General features: G+C 33.5%; 1 protein-coding gene across 2 annotated transcripts in view; it reads left to right on the top strand.

Annotated features, from left to right (window-relative positions):
* The window catches only part of MAP3K1 (mitogen-activated protein kinase kinase kinase 1), a 69,889-nt gene extending 44,279 nt beyond the window's left edge, over positions 1-25,610 (top strand). For both annotated transcript variants that reach the window (XM_074282481.1, XM_074282482.1), the window contains exons 3-20: positions 879-1,082; positions 2,843-3,043; positions 3,506-3,622; positions 4,016-4,164; positions 8,494-8,615; positions 9,090-9,171; positions 9,275-9,458; positions 10,811-11,092; positions 12,393-12,514; positions 14,201-14,292; positions 14,635-14,824; positions 15,216-16,467; positions 16,801-16,953; positions 17,719-17,881; positions 18,999-19,130; positions 20,053-20,195; positions 20,953-21,084; positions 22,834-25,610. In XM_074282481.1, coding sequence (XP_074138582.1) covers positions 879-1,082; positions 2,843-3,043; positions 3,506-3,622; positions 4,016-4,164; positions 8,494-8,615; positions 9,090-9,171; positions 9,275-9,458; positions 10,811-11,092; positions 12,393-12,514; positions 14,201-14,292; positions 14,635-14,824; positions 15,216-16,467; positions 16,801-16,953; positions 17,719-17,881; positions 18,999-19,130; positions 20,053-20,195; positions 20,953-21,084; positions 22,834-22,983 — 3,870 coding nt within the window. In that variant the 3' untranslated portion in view covers positions 22,984-25,610. The remainder of the gene's footprint in view (positions 1-878; positions 1,083-2,842; positions 3,044-3,505; positions 3,623-4,015; positions 4,165-8,493; positions 8,616-9,089; positions 9,172-9,274; positions 9,459-10,810; positions 11,093-12,392; positions 12,515-14,200; positions 14,293-14,634; positions 14,825-15,215; positions 16,468-16,800; positions 16,954-17,718; positions 17,882-18,998; positions 19,131-20,052; positions 20,196-20,952; positions 21,085-22,833) is intronic.
* The last annotated feature ends 2,170 nt before the right edge of the window (positions 25,611-27,780 follow it).

The following is a 27,780-nucleotide window of genomic DNA, read 5'->3' as shown; positions in this document are numbered from 1 at the left end:
TTACTATATCAGGGATATTTATACAGGTGACAAATGATCACCTATGTAAACTATGTAAATCAAGAATTCTTTGCCTGGATCCACAACACAAACCTCTGACTTAACTGGCAGTTATTTGTCAGTGTATTTGTATTTGTACTGTTTTACATGTATTTGTAACTGAATATCTATACCCCAAAAATGTTAGTAATTATCAATCAGGAGAGAGATCTTAGAATGCTTATTAATTTATTATTAAACATCTTTTATGTGCCAGGGAGCAGGGTTAAATGCTGGGGATTCAAAGAAGACAAAAGAATTAAAACATTTTGCAATTAAAATTTTTAAAGAGAAAAAATGTTATATGATGGAAGTGAACTGTTAGTTTTTATAATGCTCCATTTACCTGGACTTGACTTTGTATTTCTTGAGCATTTATTAGTATTATATACCAAATGTTAGACTGTGGGAGCAAAATAAATAAAAACATGGTCTATCTCCTGAAGAGTTTGGAATCAAGTTATACAAATTAATTTAGGCCATATTGTGAGTACTAATTGCCTGTTTTTTGTACTGTATTTTTTTTAGTCTTCATTTGAAAGAAGTATTTGCCATATATAATTCAAAATAAATAATAGAAGATCCCAGAAAGCATTAAAAATGGTCTTTTTATAGTAGTAGTAGTAGTAGTAGTAGTAGTAGTAGTAGTAGTAGTAGTAGTAGTAGTAGTAGGGCAAATCTTTATAATCCATGGTATAGAAGTTTATTAAATATAATCCAAAATTCCTTTTTATACAGAATTTTATCATTAAACCTATGTCTTCCAGTTTTTGCTTCTTGGTGTTTTTTGTTTTGTTTTGTTTTAAATAATCAAAATGTATTGAATACTTTATGTGCAGGTGGTAAAACCAATTCCTGTAAAAGGAGATAGCTCTGAAATCAACAAGTTAACACCAGAATCTCAAACTGAAGGGCATATAAATACTTCTTCACCTACTCCAAAAGGAAGGCGAAGTCCTTCTCCAAGTAGTTCTTCATCTTCAAATCGTACTGTTAAGTCAGAATCTCCTGGGGTAAGAAGAAAAAGAGTATCTCCAGTGCCTGTAAGTAAATATTTCACTAAATATTAATTTACTTGAATGTTTAGTTTTCTATAATCCACATGGGAATAATTCTTTATAAAAACATAATTAATAATATGTTGAGAAATTAGAATTTGAGAAGGAAATTGCATATTGAAAAGGTACTTGCACTAAGACCTTGTATTGAGTTGTACTATTTGTCTTATATTAAGTTTAGCTAAATATGTCATTAACAGTAATAATAAAGTTATAAAGAAGGACAGTTAAGATAAAATATTTCCCAAAGAAAAGACTAGTGTTGCTAGTGCCTATTATCCTTGTGTCCTATATATTGAGATTGCTATAACTCTGTTCTTGGACATATTTCATCTATTAATAATGATAAATGACTCTACATTTTAATGCAAGTCTGTTTAAAAATAATTATCTTAATGAATATTAGGGACTATGTACTTAGAATTCTGAAGCCATTGTAAAAATTGTAGTTTCTATTATAATTGAAGTTAAGGGTTATAGATAATTGATTATATGGCTGACTCTTTTATCAAAGGATTACCCCAAATATGAATGTTGAACCTTTTGCTGGGCAAACTGCATAGCACTGGGTGCAGGGCCAGAATGTATAATATCTGACACCGTCTTTCTAACATCTTAGGAGAAATTCCATTTAAAAGAATATCATTTGTGCCCTTCCCCACTCCTTTCTCAGGAGTAAGTAATAAATAATTGAGATTTTTAGTGACTGTTTAAGTAAATACTGTTTTCTAGTGTTACAATTACATGGGAGATAATCCAAGATCATTAATAAGTTTTATAGAGTAGTGAGGTCTTTTTTGGTAAGTTTGGGTGAGCAGTATTGTTTTGTATGTTTGTGATATAATCTATAACAATTGGTAGATATTCAGAAGTAGGCTGTTTCTCCAGATTGTTGATTATTTATTGCCTATATGACGTTCCATGGAAATTAGTGGAATGTAACAAAGTGCTTAACTAATTGGACATTTATTTCCAGAAGAACTGGCCCGAATATCTAGTCTAAAACCATGTTCATGAAAAATGGACAGGTTCCATCACTAAAATACTTGTCATTCATTCTTCCCCTCTCTCTGTAATATTTAGTTTGTTAGGGGGTGGGAGGGATGGGAGGAGCAGTGGTATTAGATTGGTTCTGTGATTTTAAGTTGTAAGGACCTCCTCAGGAGGAACTTCTGTCGATAGCAATATCACTTGCTCTGAAACTTAGTTTAAAGAGTTGTTTGGGCTACTGAGAGTTAAGTTGTCTAGTTACAAGCAGCATGTATCAGAGATGGAACACAGGTTCCTGGATTTGAGGCTAATTCTCTTCATAGTAGACCATGCCACTTCCCCTGCTGTCTCTCCTTCTCTTCTTATTTTCTCTTTTTCATCTTATCTTCCTTTTCCCTTCTAACCCCCCTTCATCTTCTATTACAGGTGCACACTCAATGTAATGAATAGAGGATATGGTAATTCTACTAATAGAAGCTTTAATGACTTATCAGTGATCTTAGAAAACTTGGGATATAAAATTCAGTTTTCTTGAAGTTTCAGTCAGAAAAGGATTTTGTTTGATTTTTATATCTAGTTCTTTGAGGATGTGGATACATTTCTTAAATTGCTTCCCCCCCCCCCCCCCCATATTTGCTGTCTTCTAGTTTGAGAGTAGATATGGTAATGCTACTATTTATAACCACACTTCTCCATAAAAGCTTCTTTTTTAAAATTTGAGAAGCTATTTTTAATAGAAATCAATGTTCCTGAAGTTTCAGAGTGGGAGAATCACACCACCCCGAAGAGCTCCATCCCCAGATGGCTTCTCTCCATATAGTCCTGAGGAAACAAATCGCCGAGTCAACAAAGTCATGCGAGCCCGGTTATACTTACTACAGCAGATAGGACCCAACTCTTTCCTCATTGGAGGAGACAGCCCTGACAATAAATACAGGGTGTTTATTGGGCCTCAGGTAGGAAGCATTTCCATCCTATAAATTCAGATCAGTAGGTATTTATTAAGATGTTAGGTGTCAGCAATCCTATTGTGCACTGGGAAGCTCAAAACAAAATTAGAATACTTTAAGATTTTTAGTATGTGATATCAGTCTAAAGTTTTTATGGCTTGCTAAATTAATGATTCTTTAAAATAAATCTTAGGAAAGGTTATTACCTGAAAAGTTTTTTTAAAAATGAAATTTTGTTAACATTCACTAAAATTAACTTCTTGGTAACTTTCCTTTTCTTAATATTTGTAGTGAATATGCTTAGGATTTACAATCATATGACTGCCTATATAATTTAAAAATAAATATTAGTATAATAAATATGGAAATAGAACTAAAAACTTGCAATAATAATCTAGCATGTTAAAAGCTACATTTGAAATTCCAGTAGAGTTGCAAATTTACTTATGTATTTTTCTTGATATTTAGACCTGCAGCTGTGGGCGTGGAACATTTTGTATCCATTTGTTATTTGTTATGCTTCGAGTATTTCAACTAGAATCCTCAGATCCAATGTTATGGAGGAAAACTTTGAAAAATTTTGAGGTATTTTATATGTTTTTATTTATTAGTTATCAACTAAAATTAGATAGTGAAATCAGGAAATTTATTCATATGTTGAGCATGATTTTTTAAGTAGTTCATAATTATTTTTAAGGTGCAGAAGTACATCTCATGTAGTTAATGGATTAGACCATTGTATCCCCAACATTACATTTTTATAAGCCATTTAATAATTGTTTTGCTCTTTGCCTAAACAATTGTTCATTCATTTTTAAAGGTCAGTTAACATATATCTACCTAAAATCCCATATTTCTTAATTTATTGATCAACTAAAAGGAAATGAAGATTATCAGTTTTGAGACACCTAGATTCAACACCTTTATGTATAAGAATTCAGCATGAATATCATTATTACTGTCTTTTTCCAATGTTAGGTTGAGAGTTTGTTCCAGAAATATCACAGTAGGCGTAGCTCAAGGATCAAAGCTCCATCTCGTAGCACCATCCAGAAGTTTGTATCACGCATGTCAAACTCCCATACATTGTCATCATCTAGTACTTCTACATCTAGTTCAGAAAACAGGTCAGTATTTTTTAAGGAATTAAAAGCTTTATTCTCTGATTATTTTGTGATTTTAAGGGTATGTATATCAGTGTTGATGTACTTGAAAATTATTCTTACTTAGTATCATTGTACTTTTGGAATGAGAGTCAAAATCAAGAATAACACATTAACAATTGTAATGTTCAAATGTGGAAGTTTTCCCCTTCAATTATAATATTGGAAAAAGGCAAAATAAATGTCTAAATATAGTGATATGTCTAACACTTTAGAGCTTTAAAAGGCTTTCACACACTTTATCTTATTAGAAGGTATGTTATAAGATGTAAGGTATTATGTTACATACCTTTCATCATTTGAACTTCATAATGATCATTTAAAATTGGTAGGAAAAATGAAATCCCCATTTGGAGTTCTTAATCTTTCTTTTTTTTTTTTTTTTTTTTTTTTTAATCAGAATCCTTATAGAATAATGTTTTGTTTTAAATACATAAAATTACAAAAGAAGACAATGGAATTAAAATAAAGATGTAATTTTTTTCTCCCATCCAAGTTTTTGGGTCCATGGTTAAGAACAAAAAGGTGAATCTCAGGGAAGTTGTGAATTCCCCAAGATGATTCATAGGGTTCATTAAACAAGCATTTATTATGTGCCTCTACCTTGTGCTAAATTTTGAATATATGAAGTCAAGAAATCAGTTCGCAATCCACAAGGAACTTTTTTTCCTAGTGTGGAGAAAACAACACACAAAATTTAATACAAAGTACCTTCTAAGTAGGCGAGTACTAGCAACTGGAGGTTGAGTGAAAAAAGCAAGAGTAGATGCCCCTGAAGGAACCTCATCTAAGTCAGATAGGAAACAGATGGATCTGTGTGTACACAGGGACAAAGGCAACTCCTATGCCCCAGACAGTAAGCAGGCTGACTTAGGTTTAGAATCAAGAGTTCATTTTGTGGCAGGTAGAAAAATGGTTTATAGCCCTGTATGTAAAGAAGCAGTTCTCTAAAACTATTTTGGTACCAATTAACATTATCACTATGATCCATTTTTTGAAGAACCATATTATGTTATATTTTTTGCTAATGAGGGCAAAGTAGTTTTTATTTTTTCCTAATCAGGAAAATAACTATTAATAAATATTAATATAAAATAGCTATTAACAATGACCAATCACCATTAGATTGTAAGCTTCTTGAGGGCAGGGACTGTCTTATATTTTTGTCTCTCCAGCATTTGGCACAGTGTCTGACACATAGTAGGCACTTTATTTCACATGGTAGATGTGCATTGACTGATATTTTCTAAAAGCCTCAAAGTATAGTAGAGTGAAAAGAATGCTGGTATAAAGTAAGATTCTAGACAAGTTAGGCAATAACCTAAAAAATATAGTAAAAGTAGAAGTATTCACATTAGCTTAAATTTATATAGAAATTTACAGCTTCATGTTTAAATTCTATTGCCTTGTAGTCCCTCATCCTTCTATAATCATTACATTCTTTCCATAGTCTTTTATTTAGGGAGGGGACAAATATTGGGGTATGGCATAGTGGGTAGAATGTAGGACTTGTAACAAGAAAATCCTAGATCCAAATCCTCCTGATACTCTCTCTGTTACCATAGGAAGCCCTTTTATCTCTTTATTGTTTCTATAAAATGAGACTTATCCTACCTGTAGATCACCTTCCTCACAGAGTTGTTGGGAGGCTCAAATGAGATTTATAGCATATAAAAAACCTAAAACCAAGTGGCCAAAATTAAAACAGAAAATGAGCTCTCAGAAGAGGAAAATTTGTAAGAGTGGAATTTTTAAAAAGTTCTATCAAGGGGGAATGATATATTGGTAGAACCCTCCACTGCCCTCTTCTTTTTTCCCTCACTCCAAATGGAAAATATTCTGTGGAGATAGGAATTTGTCACCCATGTACACACATTCATTTCTAGATTACACCTGCAATTGGACTGGATTAGGCAATTTCATTTCTATTTTTGCCAGTTGTGATTTTTGAAGTTTGCTTGTTTAAAAACTTCAGTTTTCTAAATCTAAAATATTGTTTGCCATTACACATTAAATATTATTACTCTTTTTTAGTTTCTCAAGTATAAAGTTGAGGGAGAAAAAAATGATTATAATAAAAGAAGAGAGAAACAAGTGTTTTTATTTTGTAGTTTTTATTGTGATTCTGCTGACCTTCATAAATAGATCTTTCTGTGCATGTGTACACATTCAAGAATCAGGAAGCTTTGTTTGCAGCCACTGGATCCTAAACATTGGGCAGAACAACTTAAAATAGCAGGCGATAGGTGCCCATGAATGAAAATATGACTGGATCAAAGAATCTATAATTTTCAGGACTAAGTTATTGTATTTTTCTTTTAGATCTTTAAACCTGCTATGGTTTCAGTTCTAGGTCCAGCACTTCCACAAATTCAGAATGATATTGGTTACTTAACATCTCTGGTTTTCATGTTAATTTTCCTTATGAAAAAATGAGGTAGACATATTATTCCTCATTCTTTCTTATTTCTTAGTTGTTCCCTTCTTTCTAAGTAGTAAAATTAAAACCTCTTCTCCTAGCATAGGAATCTGCCACCAGCTTTATCCCATGAGGCTGTCTTTTTTATGCTCTGTGCTTCAACTAAACCAATTGTTCTACCCCAGTTCTTTTTAATCTAGATTATTCTTCTTTTCTTATATACCTGCTCAAATTCTACCCATTCTTTAAAGCCAAATTCAAATACCATTGTGTGAAATCTTTGATCATACACTTTTGGAAATGATATTCTCCCTTGAACCACTGAAACATTTTTTTGATATCTCCCTAATGAATTAAGTTATATTTCCTAGAATAGATAACTATATCTGATTTTGTTTTATGCTTTTGCAAAAATATAAGTTCCATAAGGACAGCCTTATGTTGTAGAAGAGACCTTGAGTGACTAGATTACAATATTTCTATAATCCACCCCCCCCCCCCCAGGCCAGTGGGGTTAAGTGACTTGCCCAGGGTCACACAACTAGGAAGTGTTAAGTGTCTGACATCAGATTTGAACTCAGGTCCTCCTGAATTGAAGGCTGATGCTCTATCCACTGCCCCACCTAGCTGCAATATTTCTATAATTTAATAGATGGTCTTCAGAGCTTGCTATGGTCAAAAAATATATATCATTTATCTGTAGCCTCATCCATCTACTCTGATGAGCCCTTCTAAACTTGGAAGGACTTTTAGGAGCTCATATTTCACTGCTATAGCCTCTCAGTGGTGAGACTTTAGAGAATGTCATTAGTTTAGTAAGTATTAAATTAATGGATTTATATTGTGAGCAAAATATACTCAATATGTGAGGTTTCCTCTGACTGATATTACGAACTCCTGTCCCAGACTTATGTGTGAGAGACTCCTTTTCCACTTTTGTCCTTTCTTCTCACTCTCATAGTTTCTTACAATTTCTTACAATTCATCTTTAACTAAAGTTTGGCTTGGAAAGTGAGAGGGAGTGTATCTGAGGTGCTGCTTTCTCTAGAAGCAGGGTCAGATTTTCAGGGTTCTTTCTGCCTCTTCTCAGAGGTTAGACTTTTTATTGGATGAAATGATTTCTGCCTCAGGTGGGAAGTTTCTCTATATTGATGGATCCATTGTCCCCAGGAAATGATTTTACTTAGTATCTTTTAAGTGAAAGAAAAATGTCTTTGGCAGCAATGAAGCTTGAAATGGAAAGAATTTAGAACTTCTGTTAATAGAATGTTATTGCTATATTATTTATGGGATAAAATGTTTTAATAAGTTAATGTTGTTTTTCAAAAGATACCATGGTAAAAATGTAGGAAATGATTTGTTCTCAACTTAATTCTTGATCAATATTTTAGAATAGAATTTACCTTAGTAATTCTACAAAAAGGAGGACTATAGCCTGGTAATAAAAGTAGTTGTTAGAGGAATCAGTGTACAGGTTCCTTAAGCATTCAGGGCACAAGGTATGTCTTTATGAGCTGGCGATAAGTGGCTGTTGGTTACCACTTAAGCCAGTTCACATGCTATAGAAGTTCTCCACATAATGACATCACAGATGAAAACCAAAAAAAAAATTAGACTGGTTTTAGAATCTCATCTGAAATTTTATGTAAACTCATAACAAAATATCATGTTAATATGGGGAAACTTAAAACCATCAGAATTTTTTTTTTTTACCATGACTTATGTAGAAATAATAGCAAAAGTACTAAATCATACAAGATCTAATAAAGTAAAAGTATTAGAATTAATATTTGTATCAAACATCTTAATTAGAAATTATGTGATTTTTTTTTTTTTGTTATTGATATCAGTCTTTTCTCCTCCTTTTTCTATAGTATGAAGGATGAAGAGGAACAGATGTGCCCTATTTGTCTGTTAGGAATGCTTGATGAAGAGAGCCTTACAGTATGTGAAGATGGCTGTAGGAACAAGTTGCACCACCACTGCATGTCTATTTGTATGTTGTTTTATTCATGTTTGTCATAAGTATAATTAAATTATTCCATTGTCTAGACCAATTAATTTAGATTTTAACATGGTTCAGCCCTGTATGAGCATGTGTTCTAGCTAATCTGGTGTAGGGAAAGATTTAAGCTTAAAATGCTTTGGGTGCTTGACATTAATCTGAACTTTTTTAAATTTGTAAATGAGTAAGTTAAAAGCTGGTTAATATAACTAACAAAATAACATTGAAGAAAGGCACTAGTATCAGAGGAGTTTAGTCTGGGAAAGAACAGGTCCCTGTTCACATTCCCTTGATGAGGCAAGGAGTTACCTCAGATCACTTCCTGTGATCTCTCTCAGTATAAATTTTATAACTAGTATCCTGCACAAAACACTGCTCTTATATGCTTTTTCTATTTTAATTTATGTTTCTACAAGCTCTTGTTTAAGGAATATTCCTTGGATAAATTATATTTTTATTTTTCAGGGGCAGAAGAATGTAGAAGAAATAGAGAGCCTCTGATATGTCCTCTTTGTAGATCCAAGTGGAGGTCCCATGATTTCTACAGGTCAGATTCTAATGAATGGCTTCTTAGTATTATTATTCAATGATATAAATATTTTAAAATTAAACCCATATTTTTTGGCAAACTATTAATATTTTAATTTTAGTCATGAATTGCCAAGTCCTGTGGATTCTCCTTCTGTTCTCCGAGCTGCCCAACAACAAACTGTACAGCAGCCATCTCCTGTTGGATCACAAAGAAGAAACCAGGACAGTAACTTTAACCTTACTCATTATGGAGTTCAGCAGATCCCTCCTGCCTACAAAGATTTAGCTGAGCCATGGATTCAGGTAATTAGTCTCTTATTATAAAGTCCTCTATTCAGTTTGATTCAGTAAACATTAATTCAATATCTATTATGTGCTGGGTTGAAATGAATTACTTCTGTCCTCAAGCAGCTTACATTCTTCTAGAATTTTAAGTGTTGTTGTTGTTTTGTTGTTTTTTGTTTTTTTTTTAATTGTAATTAATCAGGACAGTAGTTGTTTCTAAAACTTTTCACACACACACACACACACACACACACAGAGGCATCTATGCAGTTTATTATTGTTGGATTTGAATTGAACCTGCCAGAATAAATATCATCTCGTTGAAAATTTTTTTGGTATCAGTGCTAGTTACTCATAGAAAACAATGCTCTCTTCTGTCTAACCTAATTGTTTTATGTTCTAGTTAGTCCTTATTAGTCCTTCTGTCTAAATGAGGCTTTTTTATATCTTTAGTCTCAAAGAATAAAAACTATACTATTTCCCTTGATAAGTTACTGAAGTATTTGATATTACATTCTAGAGTTTTTCTTAAGTCTGAACTCACAGAATCACAAAATATAGGTGTTAGAAGAGCCACTTAGTCCAATCTATACCCAGTAGGAATCCTTAAAGTTTTTATATAATCTCTGCTTAAAGACCTTCAATGAGAGTAAACTACTATCTCCAGAGGCGCAGTCCATTTCACTTTTATATAGATCTAATTTTGGGGAAGTTTGATTAACTTTGTCTCTTTGCAAGTTTCTCTGATGACATTTGGTTCTGCTTTCTTAGCCAAACTTAATAAGTTTAATTCTTTTCCCACAGGAGAGTCTTTCCTTCAAATACTTAAACACATTTAAGTTTTTTCAGTATTTAGCTTTTCATAAATTAAGAGACTTCATATTCAGTAACATTTTCCCTCTTCATTTTTTTTTTTAAAGCAACATAAAAGGATTAAATTGTAGAAAGCTTTAACTTTTTTGTCTTAACTTTTTCTGATCTTGTGATATAATTGTGCTATTCTGCTAATTTTTATATTATTAGTATTATAAGAAAATTTGGGTTTCTTAATTCTTGAACATATATTCTTGAATATATTTTTAAGAACAAATAAGTATTAGGTTATGCTTTTATGTATATATATTCTTAGGTTATTAAATATTAATATTCCCTGTGACTATTTAGGGACATGTACCATTTAAAAGGAATTAATATGAATGACATAGATAAGTAGAAGTGTTTATAGATAGATAAATCGGGGTTAATGGGCATTTAAATTCTCCTTTTGTGCTTGATGTGTAACTAATGGGATTTTTTCATGTTTTTCATAATCAAATTGAATTCATTGTGAGTGTGTTTTTTTGTTTTTTGTTTTTTTTTATTTTATGTAGGTATTTGGAATGGAGCTTGTGGGCTGCTTATTTTCTCGAAACTGGAATATAAGAGAGATGGCACTCAGGCGTCTTTCCCATGATGTTAGTGGTGCTCTACTGTTGGCCAATGGGGAAAGCACTGGAAATTCTGGGAACAACAATGGAAACACCCTAAGTGCTGGAGCAGCGAGTGGGTCATCTCAGGCTGGTGTCTCCGGAGACATTGTTGTGGAGGCTTGCTGCAGTGTTCTGTCAATGGTGTGTGCTGACCCTGTCTACAAAGTCTATGTTGCTGCTTTAGTGAGTACTTTCATTCCTTGTTACACGTATTATATATATATATATATATATACACATATATATTGTTTTAATAAAAAGTACCACTGTTTGGTATTATGGTTTTGATGTTTAACAGGTTAGGTTACCAGTATGATACTAGGGCAAACAAAGTGCATATATATTTTAATAATGTGTCTGCAGTCACCATATCAATGATAAAGTAAACAAAATGCTTTAGAATCAACATTTTGGCACCATGTGAAGTCAGGAACAATTTCCTGAAAATATATTTAAGAAAGATTAAATAAAATACACATTTTGCTCTTTGAAAGGGCTCTTAGAGGTTATCCAGTCCAACACTGTATTTTTACAAATAAGAAAACTGAGGACCACATACTCAACTTGTTCACCATTAAACAACAATTAAGCATTTAATCCCCTGTCCAAAGATCTGTCACCTATATCCCATAGCCTCTAGTGCAGTTTGCAGACTGAAATGGTAGAAGGATTATGGGCAAAAGATACACAAGAGCCTGAGAGAATTACAAAGTGCTGGCATAGAGTTAAGGGATGAAGATATCTTGGTATTAGGGAATGCTTCATAGCAGATATGACCAAGTCTTAAAGTACAAGTTATATTTAAACTGACAGTTTTAGGTTTGAGGGGAGGGTGCACAAAGTGACACATTTCAAGTAATAAGAACAATATATTAAAAGCAAAGAGATGGTATAGAGAGTGAGCTAAACATTTTGCCTGGAATTTTAGTACAAGAGAAGAAAAGTAATGTCAAATGGAATAAATCCAGTGTTGCCAAATTGTGGGTGCCATATCTCTTTGTGAGTTAAGTAATATGCTTTTATTCACATTTACAAATGGGGAAACTGAGATTGTGTCTTGCCAAATATCGTGGAAGTAGCAAGTAATGGGCCTAGAGCTAATAATGAAAGCTAGGACTTTAAAGTGGCTAAGATTAACATTATGCTTACTGCTGTAATCTAAAAGAGTTGAGAGTAAAAATTTATTTGTAAATCTTAAGTCATTACTTAGAGGCAGAAGTAGAAGTGTGCAGTGCCACATATCAATGTATGAAGTTAGAAAGAATTGGAAAATCACAGATTTATAGCTGGATAGTATCTTAAAGATTATCTCCTTTTGGTTGTTATTTGGACCATTACTTTTAAATTGTTTCACAATGTTTTCTCTATAGATATCAATTTGGTTTAAATTTTTGTATAAAAACATATACGGGATTTTAGAGAATTAAAGTTGATTTTAGACACACAGTTCAACTAAGTTTTCATTTGTTTTTCTTTCTCCTAGAAAACATTAAGAGCCATGTTGGTGTACACTCCTTGCCATAGTTTGGCGGAAAGAATAAAACTTCAGAAACTTCTTAGGCCAGTTGTAGAAACCATATTAGTCAAATGTGCAGATGCCAATAGGTATGGTCATGAAGTTTTTCAGTAAAATTTTCTTCTCATCGTTTCTTACATTTGTCATCAATGACTTATGCATAAATTACTTCTTTGTTGGATGAATGAATTTTTGAAATTGAGTTTTCTAATTAAAAAAAAAAAAACCTTGAAATAAAATTCACCAGATTAATGCTGATGATCTAGAAAAATTATTTCATTCATATAAAATTATTTTACTATCCATCTCATTTTGTTGCAAGAATCTAAAAAATACATTGCAGAAATCACATTTCAAATCTAAATATGTAATAAGAGTTCATTAGCTCTTCATTTCTTGTGTGTTGTGTGTATGTGTATAGACACTCTGTGAAAAGTTTGTAATTTATCAGGAAGGAAAGCTATGTCATCCCATTCCTCACACTCTTAAATTGTGTTAGTGTATGTTTTGCTGGTGGATGGTGGGTTTTGTTTATGTTGTTGGGAAGCTTGACTTGGAAGAGACTATCTAGTCCAACTCCTCACTCTGTAGATAAGGAAACTGAGGCCTACTTGTCTGTGCTCTCACAGATTGAATGTGAACCAAGGTCCTGACTCCAGAGTCAGTACAGAAAAAACACAACTAAGATCATTCCTGTAGCAAATGTAAACTGACAAGACTACTTCGGTGTTGAGACTCTTTTAAAAAGAAAGTATACCTGACATTCCTCATAGAGGCCCACTGAACAATGATTAGAAAACACAGCCAATGTACATGATTATTCCTTATCACCAGATTTAAAATATACATACACACACACACACACACACACACACACACACACACACACACACACACATATATATATATATATATATATATATATATATATATATATATATATATATATAGCCCTAAGGATGTCAGTTTTTAATAGAAATCTTGAAAGTCATGAGGCTTGATTGGAAATAACTATGCAACCACAGATGTGTAGGATTTTATGAAAAACCCAAAACATTTCATTGTTTATCTTTAGATGTCTGTGAGTTATAATGTAAGAGAATAAATATCATTATCTCTACTAAGGAAAGAATTGCTAGTTACCCTGGCCCAAATTAGTCTCTTTGGCAAAGACCAGTGGGTTTTTCTCCTCTCCAGAGAAGAATTCATTTTGGGTCTTTCCCTAAAACAAGTAATGCTCCATTATTCAAGTGCTGACCTTTCTTTTGATACCCTAGTATGGCCCAGGGAAAGCCAATTTACCCTGTTAAATAGACTTGGTACAAGTTTCATGATTCTGTTTTTCCATATGAAGAAAAGATCACAATTTTCATAGGCTCAGCATAGGACCAGTGTCTGAGCCAGGATCAAAATGCACGTCTATGCTAGTATTCAATAGAAACCTTTTTTTTCTATAATCATAGTTGCAGACTTTGAATGACAGTTTATTTGGTGACTTAAATATATAGAAGAAAGAACACTGCAATGTTAGGTTCTGGTGCATGAGACTGTATTATTAGATTTTTTTAATTGAAGAAATTTATTTGAACTGAATTTTTTTCTCTATACTGTGAGGCTTTGTTTGTAGCATTTTGTGTGTAATTATTTTATTATGACTTTAGTTATAGAAACTAAATGCACAACCAAAATATTTTTTCATTTTTACCAAACATTTTAAAATTTTCATTGACATAAACTTTACCTAGTATTGACATGGTTTTCCCTTCCTTTTTTAGCCGCACAAGTCAGCTTTCAGTTTCAACACTATTGGAACTATGCAAAGGCCAAGCAGGAGAACTGGCAGTTGGCAGAGAAATACTTAAATCAGGTAATAGCCTCAGACTTCAAATCAATTTTCATACTGTATATTTTATAATTTATTTTGTATATACTATATATCACATATACAATATATTTTGTTCATTAATTTATTTGTGGTGCCATTTTAACAGTGTATAAATATAATCTATGAAAATAATAGAATGAACCTGATGTATATTTGGGGAAGCCTTTAATTATTCAGTCACTTGATAATATTTATTAGAAGTCTGAGTTAGTTTTCAAAAACATTCCAAAACCAATATTTAGTCAGTGTATTTTTAAGTCTGTATACTAGCTAGCTTTTGATGTACATTTTAATGACACTATTTTCTGTTCCTTTTATTTCTAGGATCCATTGGTATTGGTGGCATTGATTATGTTTTAAATTGTATTCTTGGAAGCCAAACTGAATCAAGTAACTGGCAAGCACTATTGGGGCGCCTTTGTCTTATAGACAGAATGTTATTGGAGTTTCCTGCAGAATTTTATCCCCATATTGTTAGTGGAGAAGTCTTACAAGCTGATGCTGTAGTAGACAGGTACTCTTTGTTTGGAAACGTTAATACTTTTCTCCCTTAAAAGTGAACACTTTAGGCTTGGCCAAACGAGGTTCAGGAGATATATATAGATATGGTATAGGCAAGCTAATATGAAGTTTAGGCTTTTTGTTTTTAAAATGTAGACCTTTTGTGATTTGAGAGATTTTTCAAAGTGGAAAAAAAAAGTCCCACTAATTAATTAAAAATTATGATATATATTAATTAGTGGGACTTTTTTTTTCCACTTTGAAAAATCTCTATCATAATTTTTTTCAAAAAACCAATCAGAATTTTGAAAACATTTTTAACTCTCCTAAAGTTAGTTTCTATTTCTAAATACTCATATAAATAAGTTTTAATCATTGTTTTGTTTGTTTACTTGTCTTTATAGGTATAAGAAGCTGCTGTCCCTCTTAAACTTTGCTTTGCAATTCATTGATAATTCCCACTCAATGGTTGGCAAACTGTCCCGAAGAGTGTTTTTAAGTGCTGCAAGAATGGTTGCCAGAGTACCCCATGTGTTTTTAAAACTCTTGGAAATGTTGAGTGTTATAAGCTCTACACATTACACAAGGATGCGTCGTCGTTTGATGGCTATTGCAGATGAAATGGAAATTGCCGAAGCCATACAGCTGGGCATGGAAGACTCTTTGGATTGCAGGCAGGATGACTTTTTACAGCCATCCGTCCCAGATAACTCCCCAGAAACATCAGAAAACAATTCCCCTCAGCACACAGTCCAGTTAGAGAAAACTGGAAAGCCTTTGTGCGATGCAAAATCAGGTGCCAGTCCAGAAGAGATCTCAGATACCTTGGCTGGTATTTCTGTGGGACTTCCCGGTTCGGTAACAATGGAGCAACCAAAGCCAGCCCTTCAGACGAAAGGTAGACCCCACAGTCAGTGTTTGAACTCTTCTTCATCCAGCCACCCCCAGTTATTGTTCCCAGCTTTGCCCTCCCCTCCTTCCTCTGCCCCATCTGTACCAGCTGGCTCTGTAACAGATGTCTCTAAACCCAGAACTCAGGGATTCATTCCCTGCAAAGCACCCACAGCTTCTCCACAAATGCAAAGAAAATTTTCTCTACAGATTCTTAGAAACTGTTCTGAAATCAAAGAACCAGATAAACTTTCCCCAGTTTTTACACAGGCAAGGCCCATGCCTTCCAGTCAGATACACAGGCCAAAGCCATCTCGCCCCACTCCAGGAGATGTGCACAAGCAGGGAGAAATCTCCAAAAGTAGCATGACCCTGGACCTGAACAACATCACCCAGTGCGATGGCGGCGGAGCCATCATCCCCAGTGAAGAGACGGTGTTCACCCCGGTGGAAGAGAAGGGCCGCTTAGACGTCAACACAGAGCTCAACTCCAGCATCGAGGATCTGCTTGAGGCCATGCCCGCCAGTGACACCACCGTGACCTTCAAGTCAGAAGTGGCCGTCCTTTCTCCTGAGAGGGCCGAAAATGATGACACCTACAAAGATGATGTAAATCATAATCAGAAGTGCAAAGAGAAGATGGAAGCGGAAGAAGAGGAAGCGTTATCCATCGCCATGGCAATGTCTGCTTCCCAGGATGCCCTGCCAATAGTTCCTCAGCTACAAGTTGAAAATGGAGAGGACATAATCATCATACAGCAAGATGTAAGTATCTTAGGGAAAAGGTCTAGTGAGGATTGTGTTTGATTCCATCCAAAGTCTGAAAAACCTTTTTTCACTATGTAATACTATGATTTCTTAGATAATTAATAGTGATGTAGAAATAAAACTTAGAGTTCATTTGACCCAAGAGTTTTGCTTTGTTGTATATGTTTTGAAGGTAACATTTGACATTAGTGATCTTAGATTGTTTGAGTTTATTAATCTTGGACTAGAAGCTAATTGTAGTTGAAATCTTAATTTAGTTGGAAACTTAATGGTCAGTGCCATCATGTCAGCATTCTTGTTAAAAATCGAGATTTTTAATGTTCATTTCAGACACCAGAGACTCTTCCAGGACATACCAAAGCAAAGCACCATTATAGAGAAGATGCTGAGTGGCTCAAAGGTCAGCAGATAGGCCTCGGAGCATTTTCTTCTTGTTATCAAGCTCAAGATGTAGGAACTGGAACTTTAATGGCTGTGAAACAGGTAAATACCAATGAACAGATATGAAAAGACTTACAAGGAATTTGTTCCATTTGGATGTATTTTGATTTTTACTCATTTAAACTACAAAAATAGATACCATGATGTAAAGATAAGATATGAAAACAGTTTAAAATTAGATAACCAGCCATCAAAAAAATTATCTATTATTCCTAACTGTTGAAAAAGTTTTTAAAAATTATCAAAGAATATCAAAATCTACTTCATTAATCTATATAATAAATAACTTTGTAACAAATATTTCATATTACATACAAATAGCATAAATAACATAATAAAGCACTGAATGATTATTAGGACTTCATTATCACATATCACATCAGGTTTTTGTTACAGATAAAATCAAGGCAGTAATATCAAAATTGGAGCATCTAATATTGTTTTATTTAACTACAGACAAACTTTTCTGCTAATATGTTGTATTTGCATGCTTCATTTATAATCTTTTGTTGTAACTTTCCCTGATTTTATTTGGTAACCTTCACTTTGTTATTGATATCCTAACTGCCTCTGAATCTAGATTCTTATTGCTTACAAACCCAGAAGAAGATGCATGTTTAAATTGATTTGTGCATTATAAAGACCACTTTCATTCAACAAACATTTATTAAGCACCTGAACATGTTGTTCTATGTGTGTTTGGTTTACTGTTTGATGATAGGAATTCATTCAGATTTTATTTCTAAATATTTTCAGTAAGAATGCAAATTGGAGTGCTTTCTTGAACTAAATGTTGTGTTTAAACAGGTGACATATGTCAGGAATACATCTTCTGAGCAAGAGGAGGTAGTTGAAGCACTGAGAGAAGAGATCAGGATGATGAGCCACCTGAATCATCCTAATATTATTCGAATGTTGGGTGCTACGTGTGAGAAGAGCAATTATAATCTTTTCATAGAATGGATGGCAGGTAACTCTGCTTATGTTAGAACCTTGTTAGATACCTGGAGCATAGTTTTAACAAATATTTAAAATACATTAGATTGTTAAAATGTTACCTTTTCCCTAGAAATCTAGGTATTAAATGGTGGTTATTAAAATTTTAATGTTTTACACATGCCTCTTATTGAGTGGCAGCAATGCTGAATTCCAAGAGGTTATCTAATGGAGCGTAACTCCTGTTAGCTTCTCCCTGTGGAAAAGGATTTGAATCTTCCTGAGCCCAGAAACTTTTTGCCAAAGATTCATCTCTCAAAGTCAGAGATGCTTGTCCCCACAGGACTGGCTACTTGGTGATCAGTTCTTTGGTTATATCATTCTCTGTTGTCACTTTCCACTTTTTCACTAATGGTGTCAGAGTAGCACAAAAAGGAGACAAATTCATTTCTAAACCTTAGCTTAACTGCGAATACTCTGAATGTGAAATTATTGTGCATTGACCTCACATAAGGGCACATATAACTCCTCCCCTCCCCCAGCCTGTTTCCTCCTCTATAAAGTGCTGACAAGAGTAGCACTTACTTCTCAAGGTGGTTTTGAGAATCAAGCAAGATATTGGATGTAAAGCACTTGTCAAACTTTAGAGCCCCAGATCAAATGTGAGTTGCTGCAGTCAGCTGTGTCTATAAAATGGTGACTCTGGTCTACACAGTTCTTTCTGGCTCTGATCTTGTGAACCACTGAATACCATTATACAATAATTATTGCCAAAACAATTATAACAAAATCATCAAGAAAAGATGAAATAATCATTAGGGTTTCTTTTAGAAAGCAAGGAAATAATGCCATGAGTTTCCATCTAAAATGGTTACAATTAATGTCTCTTACTTTAAAAGGATAAAGATATACAGCCATTTAGGAAATTCAGTAACTGATGAAGTTTTGTTTACTTAATTGACTCTGGTATGAGAGCTAAGAGCCATGCTTTTGATTTTCAACTATTTTAATTTCTGATAATGGATATGAATCTGATATTTTAAATGTTAAAGCATATTAAAATGTTGATTGTTTAGATAATTGACGTGTGTCACAAAGTTTTACTTATATCAGATTTATAATGGTTGTAACTAGATGCATTCGTCTTACAGGAGGATCTGTGGCTCATTTATTGAGTAAATATGGAGCTTTCAAGGAGTCAGTAGTTATTAACTATACAGAGCAATTGCTTCGTGGCCTTTCTTACCTCCATGAGAATCAGATCATTCACAGAGATGTCAAAGGTAGGTTTTTTGGGTTTTGTTTTTTTTAAGGATATACCAGGTAGCAGTTAGACAACTTCAGAGTAAAGGCATTTTTGAAAATAGATCTCCTATAATACTGACTTATAAACTGAAATTGTGGGAGCATGTTTCTAGAATATTTTTTAAAGCCAATGTTACTCCTTCAATTTAGAATTACTTGTAAATGTGTGGGGCAGCTATATGGCATAGTGGATAGAACACTGGCACTGGAGTCAAGAAGACCTTAAAATAAGTCTGATTAAATCCTTATTCATTGAGTTCATTTTAATCATCTAATTTTGTCTTATTGTTTTGAATTTCTATTGCAAGTATTTCATACATAAAGTGCACTTACATAGGGATTTTTAAAAACCAAATGATATCTTGGGATCATTTTAGATTCAGTTGCATTTGGATTTGAAATTCATAAGCTGATCTTGATAAAATGAACTTCATTCTTTAGGCTAATCCCCAATCTAAATTTCTGGGAGGTTTTATTGAAATTCTAAGTGTAATTTCTAAGCAGAGTTTTCCTTTTATATTTTCTTAAATATTTATGCCTTTTTCCTTTAGTCTGTCATTCTACTTAGTTCTCTTGAGAGATCATCTCATCCAACCTCATCACTTTTTAAAAGTGATAAGCCTAAGGGAGAAGTGGTGAAGTGACTTTCCCAAGATTCATATAAACAATAAGTATTAGAACCAAGATCTGAACCCCAGGTCTGTCTGATTCCAAATCTAATAATGTTCTTACTTCCACTTTTTGCCAATGGGCCCAGAGTCTCTATTTGAAATAAATTGAAAACGGAGTACATTTCATTGAGTTTTCTGTCAGTCTTAACCAGAAATGTCTTTGTGATAATTTTTTGCATTTTTACTTTTAGCAGAGAATCACTTGTAATTTTTGCTTTGCTATTGACAGGTGCCAATTTGCTAATTGACAGCACAGGTCAGAGATTGAGAATTGCTGACTTTGGAGCTGCAGCTAGATTGGCATCAAAAGGAACAGGCGCTGGAGAGTTTCAGGGACAGTTGTTGGGAACAATTGCATTTATGGCACCTGAGGTAAGAGGCAGTATCTGATTTGGTGTTTTTATATAATAAGAGGCCATAAATCCATCTCAGAGGCATGTAACCTATGTCTTTGTTAGTTAAAAGGACAAGACTATCCTTAAAATAACAATCCTCTTTGTCCAGGAAAATCTTAAATCTTAGGTTTTCCCTCTTGTGCCTGGTATCTTCATGTCTTCATATAAAGAAATTATAAATAACAGGCTTTATGACCTAAATTGCTACAAAATGTTAGTTATTAATTAAAATTATATTGTAGAAAATGAAGAGTGAATTGATGTCTCTGATGGAGGGGGAAAATAGATGACTTGCTAGAAGGAAGTCTGATAGGAGTTAGAATAGAAGAGGCCATTAGGGATCTTTTCAGAACTCAAATTATCCTCTCTCCACAGCTGTTCTATAGAATGTTAGTTCTTAAATTATCCAAAATGTTAATGCTACCACTTACGTTTCTGGGTAAACCAGGCCAGTATGGGAAATCAAAGACTAAGTACATAAAAATAAAACTTTTTTGAGTTGGAAGGATCTTATATTATCTAGTTCAAGCCCCTTTTGCTCAGGTAGAGAGAGGTGAAGAGAAAAATGGTCTTCTTTAAATCCAAGTCTTCTGAATGAAAAACTATTTTCCTTCTACTATACTTCATAGCACATGGAATAATATTTTCATTCTTTCTGGTTCTTAGGTTGGGAACAAGAATATTTAACAGAATTTCCCAGCAACTTTTTTTGGTTTTTGTTTTTGGCATTTTAGGTACTAAGAGGTCAACAGTATGGTAGGAGTTGTGATGTATGGAGTGTTGGCTGTGCTATTATAGAAATGACTTGTGCTAAACCACCTTGGAATGCAGAAAAACACTCTAATCATCTTGCTTTGATATTTAAGGTAAATTTAAGATATTTGACACTGTTTCATATATTCTTGCTAAACTATCTCCTAAGAAGAATATTCTGTAAGCATAGAACTATGTTTTATTCTGTGTACTGATGTTAACATAGTAGGTTGAACCAATTAAGGTTGAATAAGTGATTCTAGAGAAAATGTAAAATTATTAATTTTAACAAAATGTAAAATTATTTTAAATTACTTTTTGCTTTACATTTTAAGGACTTAGATTTTGAAACCCTTATTGCCAAATTAACACGAAAATAAATTTTCAGAGGTTCTCCTTATGTGTCCCTTCTTTTTTAAATCTCCATCCTACCTCCTTTTTTCCTTCACCTTTCTTCTCTTTCCTGAGTAATATCTGCCTGCCCTCCAGTCCTGCTCCTTCCTTTTTCTTCCAAGACCTTGTTCTCAGAATTCATTCTATCTGTCATGGATCTCCATTCCCTCTCCCCTGCCTTCTTCCCATAAGTGCTCCAATTTCCCCAATACTTAAAAAAAGAACAAAGATTAAAACTTTCTTTTGATTTTCAAACTCCTCCAGATTGCCACTGTAGCTGGTTGTAGTTGCCCACAAGGCCTCAATTTTCTCACCACTTCATCTTGTAGTCTGGCTGCTGTCTTAGCTGCCCAACTGAAATTGCTTCCTAGGTCTGCCTGGATATCTTAATTGCTGGATCCCATTGTCTTTTATCACTTCTCATTCTCCTTGACTTTTCAGCAGCATTTGACATTATTGACCTCTCCCTTTTTCTGTATTTTCTGTTGTCTTTGTTTCAGAAACTCCACACTTTAATCTGGTTCACTTTTCTTCTTTTTCCAACTTTGGCTTTTCTACTTCTAGAGATAACAGGCTTACCTTGCATTAGTGAAAACTGTGGAATAAATAGTCACAAATAAATGGCAAATCAGCATGTCTTTTGCAATTTTAAATAGGTATCTTTGAGATAATTGTCTCTGGGTAAAATTTACAGCAGTATAATAATGTTGGAACAAATCTTGCAGTTCACAGAACCATAGTTAGTAAGGACTGATGGTTCTTTAAAAAGGAAAAATTTACAAGAAAATTTTCTCAGAATTAAGACCAAGTCATTTGAGATTCAACTTTAATTTCAGTAACTTATATGTCAACTGAATCTAAATAAGCTCTACTCTTTGAAATTACGGATTTTTATATTTTTAATTGTATCCATTTCATATCTACTTGAAAATTAAATAAAGCAAAAAGTAGTAATTATGATATGCTAGATTAGTCAAGTATTTTTCTTTTCAATGTAAACCCAAAAGAAATCTGTTTAAACAACCAAGTGTGAAGGGAAAAAAAACAAAATGAAGAAGATGAACTGTATCTGGCAAGTAAATAAGAGAGAAGCAAAAACACAACTAAATAATTTCATCAAATGTTTAATACAACATGACTATGTCTGAGCAACTGCAAAATAAGAACTTGGTTTTGGAAGCTATTGTATTTCTATCCTTCAGTCTTTATCTGACATTAGAAAGACTCTTAGCCAATTTGTAAAATTCAGGGTTGGGACCACCTGAGTTCTTTCTATCTCTAAATCCACAATCCTCTTCTGGCTTTCCACTCTTAAGTAATCATCCTTTGTTTATCTTCCTTTATCTTAGGAACCTCTGCTTGAATTTGTGTAGCTTTCACATGTATTGTCATTAAAGAAACCTTTCTCTAGATATCAAAAGATAGATTTGTGATAATCTATAAAAATGTCTTTTTGTTTGTTTTTAAAGATTGCTAGTGCAACTACTGCTCCTTCAATACCCTCACATCTATCTCCTGGCTTACGAGATGTGACTCTTCGTTGTTTAGAACTTCAACCTCAGGACAGACCTCCTTCAAGAGAGCTACTGAAGCATCCAGTCTTCCGTACTACCTGGTAGCCAGTTATATAAAATGATTTTTAAAAACTGATACTAAATAGAAGAAAAGCTCTTGACAGTGCTTTTGAGCACAACCACGTGAATCATTCTGCTGGCCTTTAATCCACCAAACAACAAGGTGAGGCCAGTGGAGGACCCTTACCGAAGTATGTGATTGACAAATCAAGATCTTTACCTAAGCTCAGTATGCAAAATTCCACAATTTGTGCAGAAACTGTAAACTGTGCCTTTCAAAGAACTGGCCCTAGGTGAACAGGAAAGCAATTAAGTCTGCATATAACTAGTAGCAGATGCATAATTTTATTTTTTTTTCTTTGGAGCACTTTTTCAGCAATATTAGCAGCTGAGGGGCTCAGGTTCTATTTTAATATTGCAATTACTCTTCCATTTCACATTGTGATCATGAGCAGGGGATTCTGCAATTCCGTTCAGGTTTTTGGTTTTTTTGTTGTTTTTGTTTTTTTGCTTTGGTCACTGGCTATAAAGAAAATCACTATCTTCTTCTTTTAGACCTGAGTAGGCACTACTTGAGTAGTGTTTGTTGTTTTTTTTTTGTTTTGTTTTTGTTTTTGTTTTTTAAAGAAAACAAAAAAATTTTTTAAAGAGTTGATGCTTCCATTATGAACCCCCATTTGGCCTTCGTTTTTTTAAGTGGGCAAGTGTGGGTCATTGTGCATTTTTACTGTTGGCCCATTCATTTCTTTTTTATTTTTTTTTTTAAAGAGTTTTGGTTCCATATTTTCATTTTGTTTTTATTTTTATTTGACATTCAGGGACAGGTGATCTTTTCAAACCACACAATAATAATAAAACAAAAACTTTAGAATCAAGTATAAAACACATCTCATTAAATATCTTGCTATTGGGTTTTCTTGTTAAATTGGAATATAACAGTGCTACTACCTTCATTGAGTCAATGATTTAGGTTTTGCTAGTGCCGGTTTTATAAAAAGAAAATGGAAAATCAACTTTTTTACTTGGCTTATGATCAAGATCCAGGTTTTCTGGTATCTGTTGATCTTTTTCATTTTTATCAATTTCCTCTGACAAAGAGTAGAAAATTTCACACCAAATTAAGTCTTACTCTGGGTATAATAAAAATTGATTCACTCTCACCACTGATAATAACATTTTAACTGCTGTTTTCCTTCTGCCATACATCATTTATTCTCAGTTGATCTGGCTAATTGAATGGAAATTATACCTTATTTTCACCTTTTTCTAAACAAAGGTGTATTTAAGAAATTATCTTGGAACTTGAAAAAATGTTCAACTATAAGAGTGAAGAATATCATTTATACTATTTCCTTGGGTTTTGCACAATTTCCTAATGGTTTTAGAGGCAAGATTTTGAATATGATGCATATGATCCTGAAGGAACATGGCAGCTGTTCTTGGGCTTTTATGGATGAGTCTTTTCAATCAAGTACTGATTATTTAATATAATTTTTAATGTAAATTTTAACTCTTCAGAGGCCAGTTGAATTGTCAGAATGAAACAGAATTGGTTATTCTCAAAGACTCAGGACAAACTAAATAAGCTATATAGTACACTAAAAATGTACAATACTAATTGGAAGCAAAATAAGTTCCAGGTTTACAGGGATATGTACCATTTTTTAAGAAATTGTGAATGTGTGTTTCTTAGGGAAATTTTACATTCCTTTGTTTCGGAAGATTGGCAATCTTTGAAGAGTTAAAAGGAAAAAACCAACAACAGCAGTACTGAAATGTGAAGTTTGGTAGCTTTGACTGTAATGTACTTGACTTTCTTTTTTTTTTTTTTTTTTTTTTTTTTTTTTTTTTTTTTTTTTTTTTTTTTTTCTTTATTGAACTACTTAGAATTTTCACAATTCTAATAAGATTGTTTCCAAGTCTCTCATGTGCAAGCTTTAAAGGATGCACTCTTGCCATTTTATATACTGGAAGATCAGTTGTCAGATCAAGGTTTTCTGACAAATGTAAACTGTATAAACTGATGAACCTCAGCTAATCAGTATTACTTTGTAGATCACCATGCCTACCACATTTCAAACTCAAACTGCCTCTAGATGTCAAAATGCATTTTGTTTGAGTTTGTTTGCATTTCCCTCAGCTTGCTGGTAATTGTGGTGTTTGTTTTATGTGTATGTGTGCACGTGTGCGTGCGTGAGTGTGTGTGGTGTGTTTGTATGTTTTTACATGCAGATGTGATGTAATATTCTTATTTTCTTTGGATCAAAGCTGGACTGAAAATTGTATTGTGTAATTATTTTGTGTTCTTAATGTTATTTGGTACTTAAGTTGTAAATAGCGTCTACTGCTGTTTATTCCAGTTTCTACTACCTCAGGTGTCCTATAGATTTTCTTCTACCAAAGTTCACTTTCACAATGAAATTATATTTGCTATGTGACTATGATTCCTAAGACTTCCAGGGCTTAAGGGCTAACTTCTATTAGCACCTTACTGTGCAAGCAAATGTTACAAAAATCTCTGGGTTAAGAATTTGGCTTAAATGTATCCTTTTGTTATTTTAAATATATCAAGATATTTTAATTAAAAGTTTTTACCCCATTGAACCAATTTTATAGTATTTGTACCTATTTTGGTGTTTTGTCTTTATAGTAAATAAAAGTTTTTGAACAAAGGTTACTTGTTTTTAAAATAAGCTCTGTTTTATCTCAAAAGTCAATACTGCTTCTTAAAATATTTCTTACTTAGATATTAGATGTTATATGCCTTTATTTCCAGGCTATTCCTTTTGTCAGGTGACAGATTATATTTATTATTCCATAATACTTGAAAATTTCTAGGTTTTTTTTTCATCAAAAAGATGAATTCTGAAAGTTAGCAAATCTCAATGGATAGAATTATAGTACAGCTTTTTAGAATTACAGATGTTGAGAATTAGAAGGGACTTCAGAGGTGATTTAGGCTAAACTTGGACTTGACTTCAAGATCTCCTGTACAGCAACAGAACTAACCCTCTTAAGGTAATGGTGAAACATTAATGACATCATTTATAGTCCAGCCTTTAAACAAGTTTTAAACTCACCAAATTATACAGTTAGCTCATCCATGTCTTTCCATCTTGTCTTTCAGAATAGTTTAATGTACATTATCATTTCACAGAATTGAAAGGGTCGTCTAATCCACCTGGCAGCCTTGTCATTCTACCCAGTTCTGGGCCACAGATCCAGTGTGGCCTGGGAAAGGGGGTCTCTGGGGAGGGAGCTGGCCTGAACTCCAGGCTGGAGAACAAGTTCAGAAAAAGCACTGAGATTCATCACTCAGGAGCAGATTGAGCGTCAGTTGTGCCTTCCAACCCAATCTAAAGCCTGTAGAAAAATTATAAGGGGAGCCCATTCCAGACTAAAGTGAAGTCTCGTGTTCCTGAATCTCAGAGCTTTTTAGCCAACAACTAGTGCCTACGTCCACCAGGGGGCTACTGGGCCTACATTGTGACAAGGCTACGAAGCTGTTGCTCAGACCTAAAGCCAGGTCAGAGACTGGCAGAATTCAAAGCTTGTTAGGCTCCTGGCCTGAGCTGTCCCTGACACCCCTGAAGTTACACAATGTTCAAAATCCAAGGACCAGTCCAAACTTAAAGGCCACAGGCAGGAAATAGGGTGGAACAATGAGCAAACAAAAATCTCATGATTAAAAGCTATTATGATAGCAGGGATACCCAAGACACAAACCCAGAAAAGAATGGCCCCAAAATGGTTACAAACAAAAGAGTTAAACTAAAATAATATGGATATGAGAAGGGATTTGATGGGTTGTGTTCAAGTTGTTTTTTTTTTAAGTTTTTATAAGAGCATTAGAAGTAAAAATTGAAAAAGAAATGAGAATTATGGAATATAGAATTGGAAAGTGAATTTAATGGCTTATGATATAAAAGACTTACAAACCTTGTCCAAGCAACAAGTTTCCTAAAAATCAGAATTTAGCAAGCATATACTAATGATTCCATAAAACAACAAGAAATTAAGTACTAAATTTAATATTTTGTTTCCCAATTACTTGTAAAAACAATTTTAACTTTTTTTTTTCAAATTTTGAGCTCCATATTCTCTCCCTCCTTCTCCTCCTCCCCATTGAGAAGACAAGCATTTTGACATAAGTTTATACGTGTGGAGTGATGCAAAACACATTTTTATATGTCATGCTGTGAAAATACACATATACCAAGAAAAAATATCTTTGATCTATATTCTGGTTTTTTTGCTTCTTTCTCTGGAGATATATTCCACCATTCATCATAAGTTCTTCAGAATTGTCTTGGATCATTTTCTTAACATCAAGAAATATTAAAGTTAAAAGGCTGGGAAAATGATGTGGGGCGGTGGGGGGGGGGGGGGGGCTCTGTAAGACATTTCTCATAGTAAAAGCAATTGGCAGGAATAGCTAGATGGCGCAGTGGATATAGCACCAGTCCTGCTGTCAGAATCAGAGTTCAGCCTCAGGCAGTTAGTAAGAGTTAGTTATTAGCATACTAGTTGTGTGATCCTAGACTAGATACTTAACTCCAATTGCCTAAACAAGAAACAAAACACAAAAGCAATTGACCTAGAAAATTTAAGAATCATTAGACTACCTGAAAGCTGTGACCAAAAACATCTTGGACACATTTAAAGAAATCACAAAAGTTAAATTCCACAAATTATAAGAACCAGAGGGCAAAGTGGAAATAGAAAGGAATTTTAAAGTATGTACATTGTTCCACGTACTGTACTAAGTGCTTTTTATAAATAAATATTTTTAAAATAATTTTTAACTTTTCAAAATACATGCAAAAATAGTTTTCAACATTC

The sequence above is a fragment of the Sminthopsis crassicaudata genome, chromosome 1 (assembly GCF_048593235.1).
Source record: "Sminthopsis crassicaudata isolate SCR6 chromosome 1, ASM4859323v1, whole genome shotgun sequence".
NCBI classification, from domain to species: Eukaryota; Metazoa; Chordata; class Mammalia; order Dasyuromorphia; family Dasyuridae; genus Sminthopsis; species Sminthopsis crassicaudata.
Note: the sequence above shows the minus strand (reverse complement) of the source record. Positions and strands in the feature narration are given on the sequence as shown.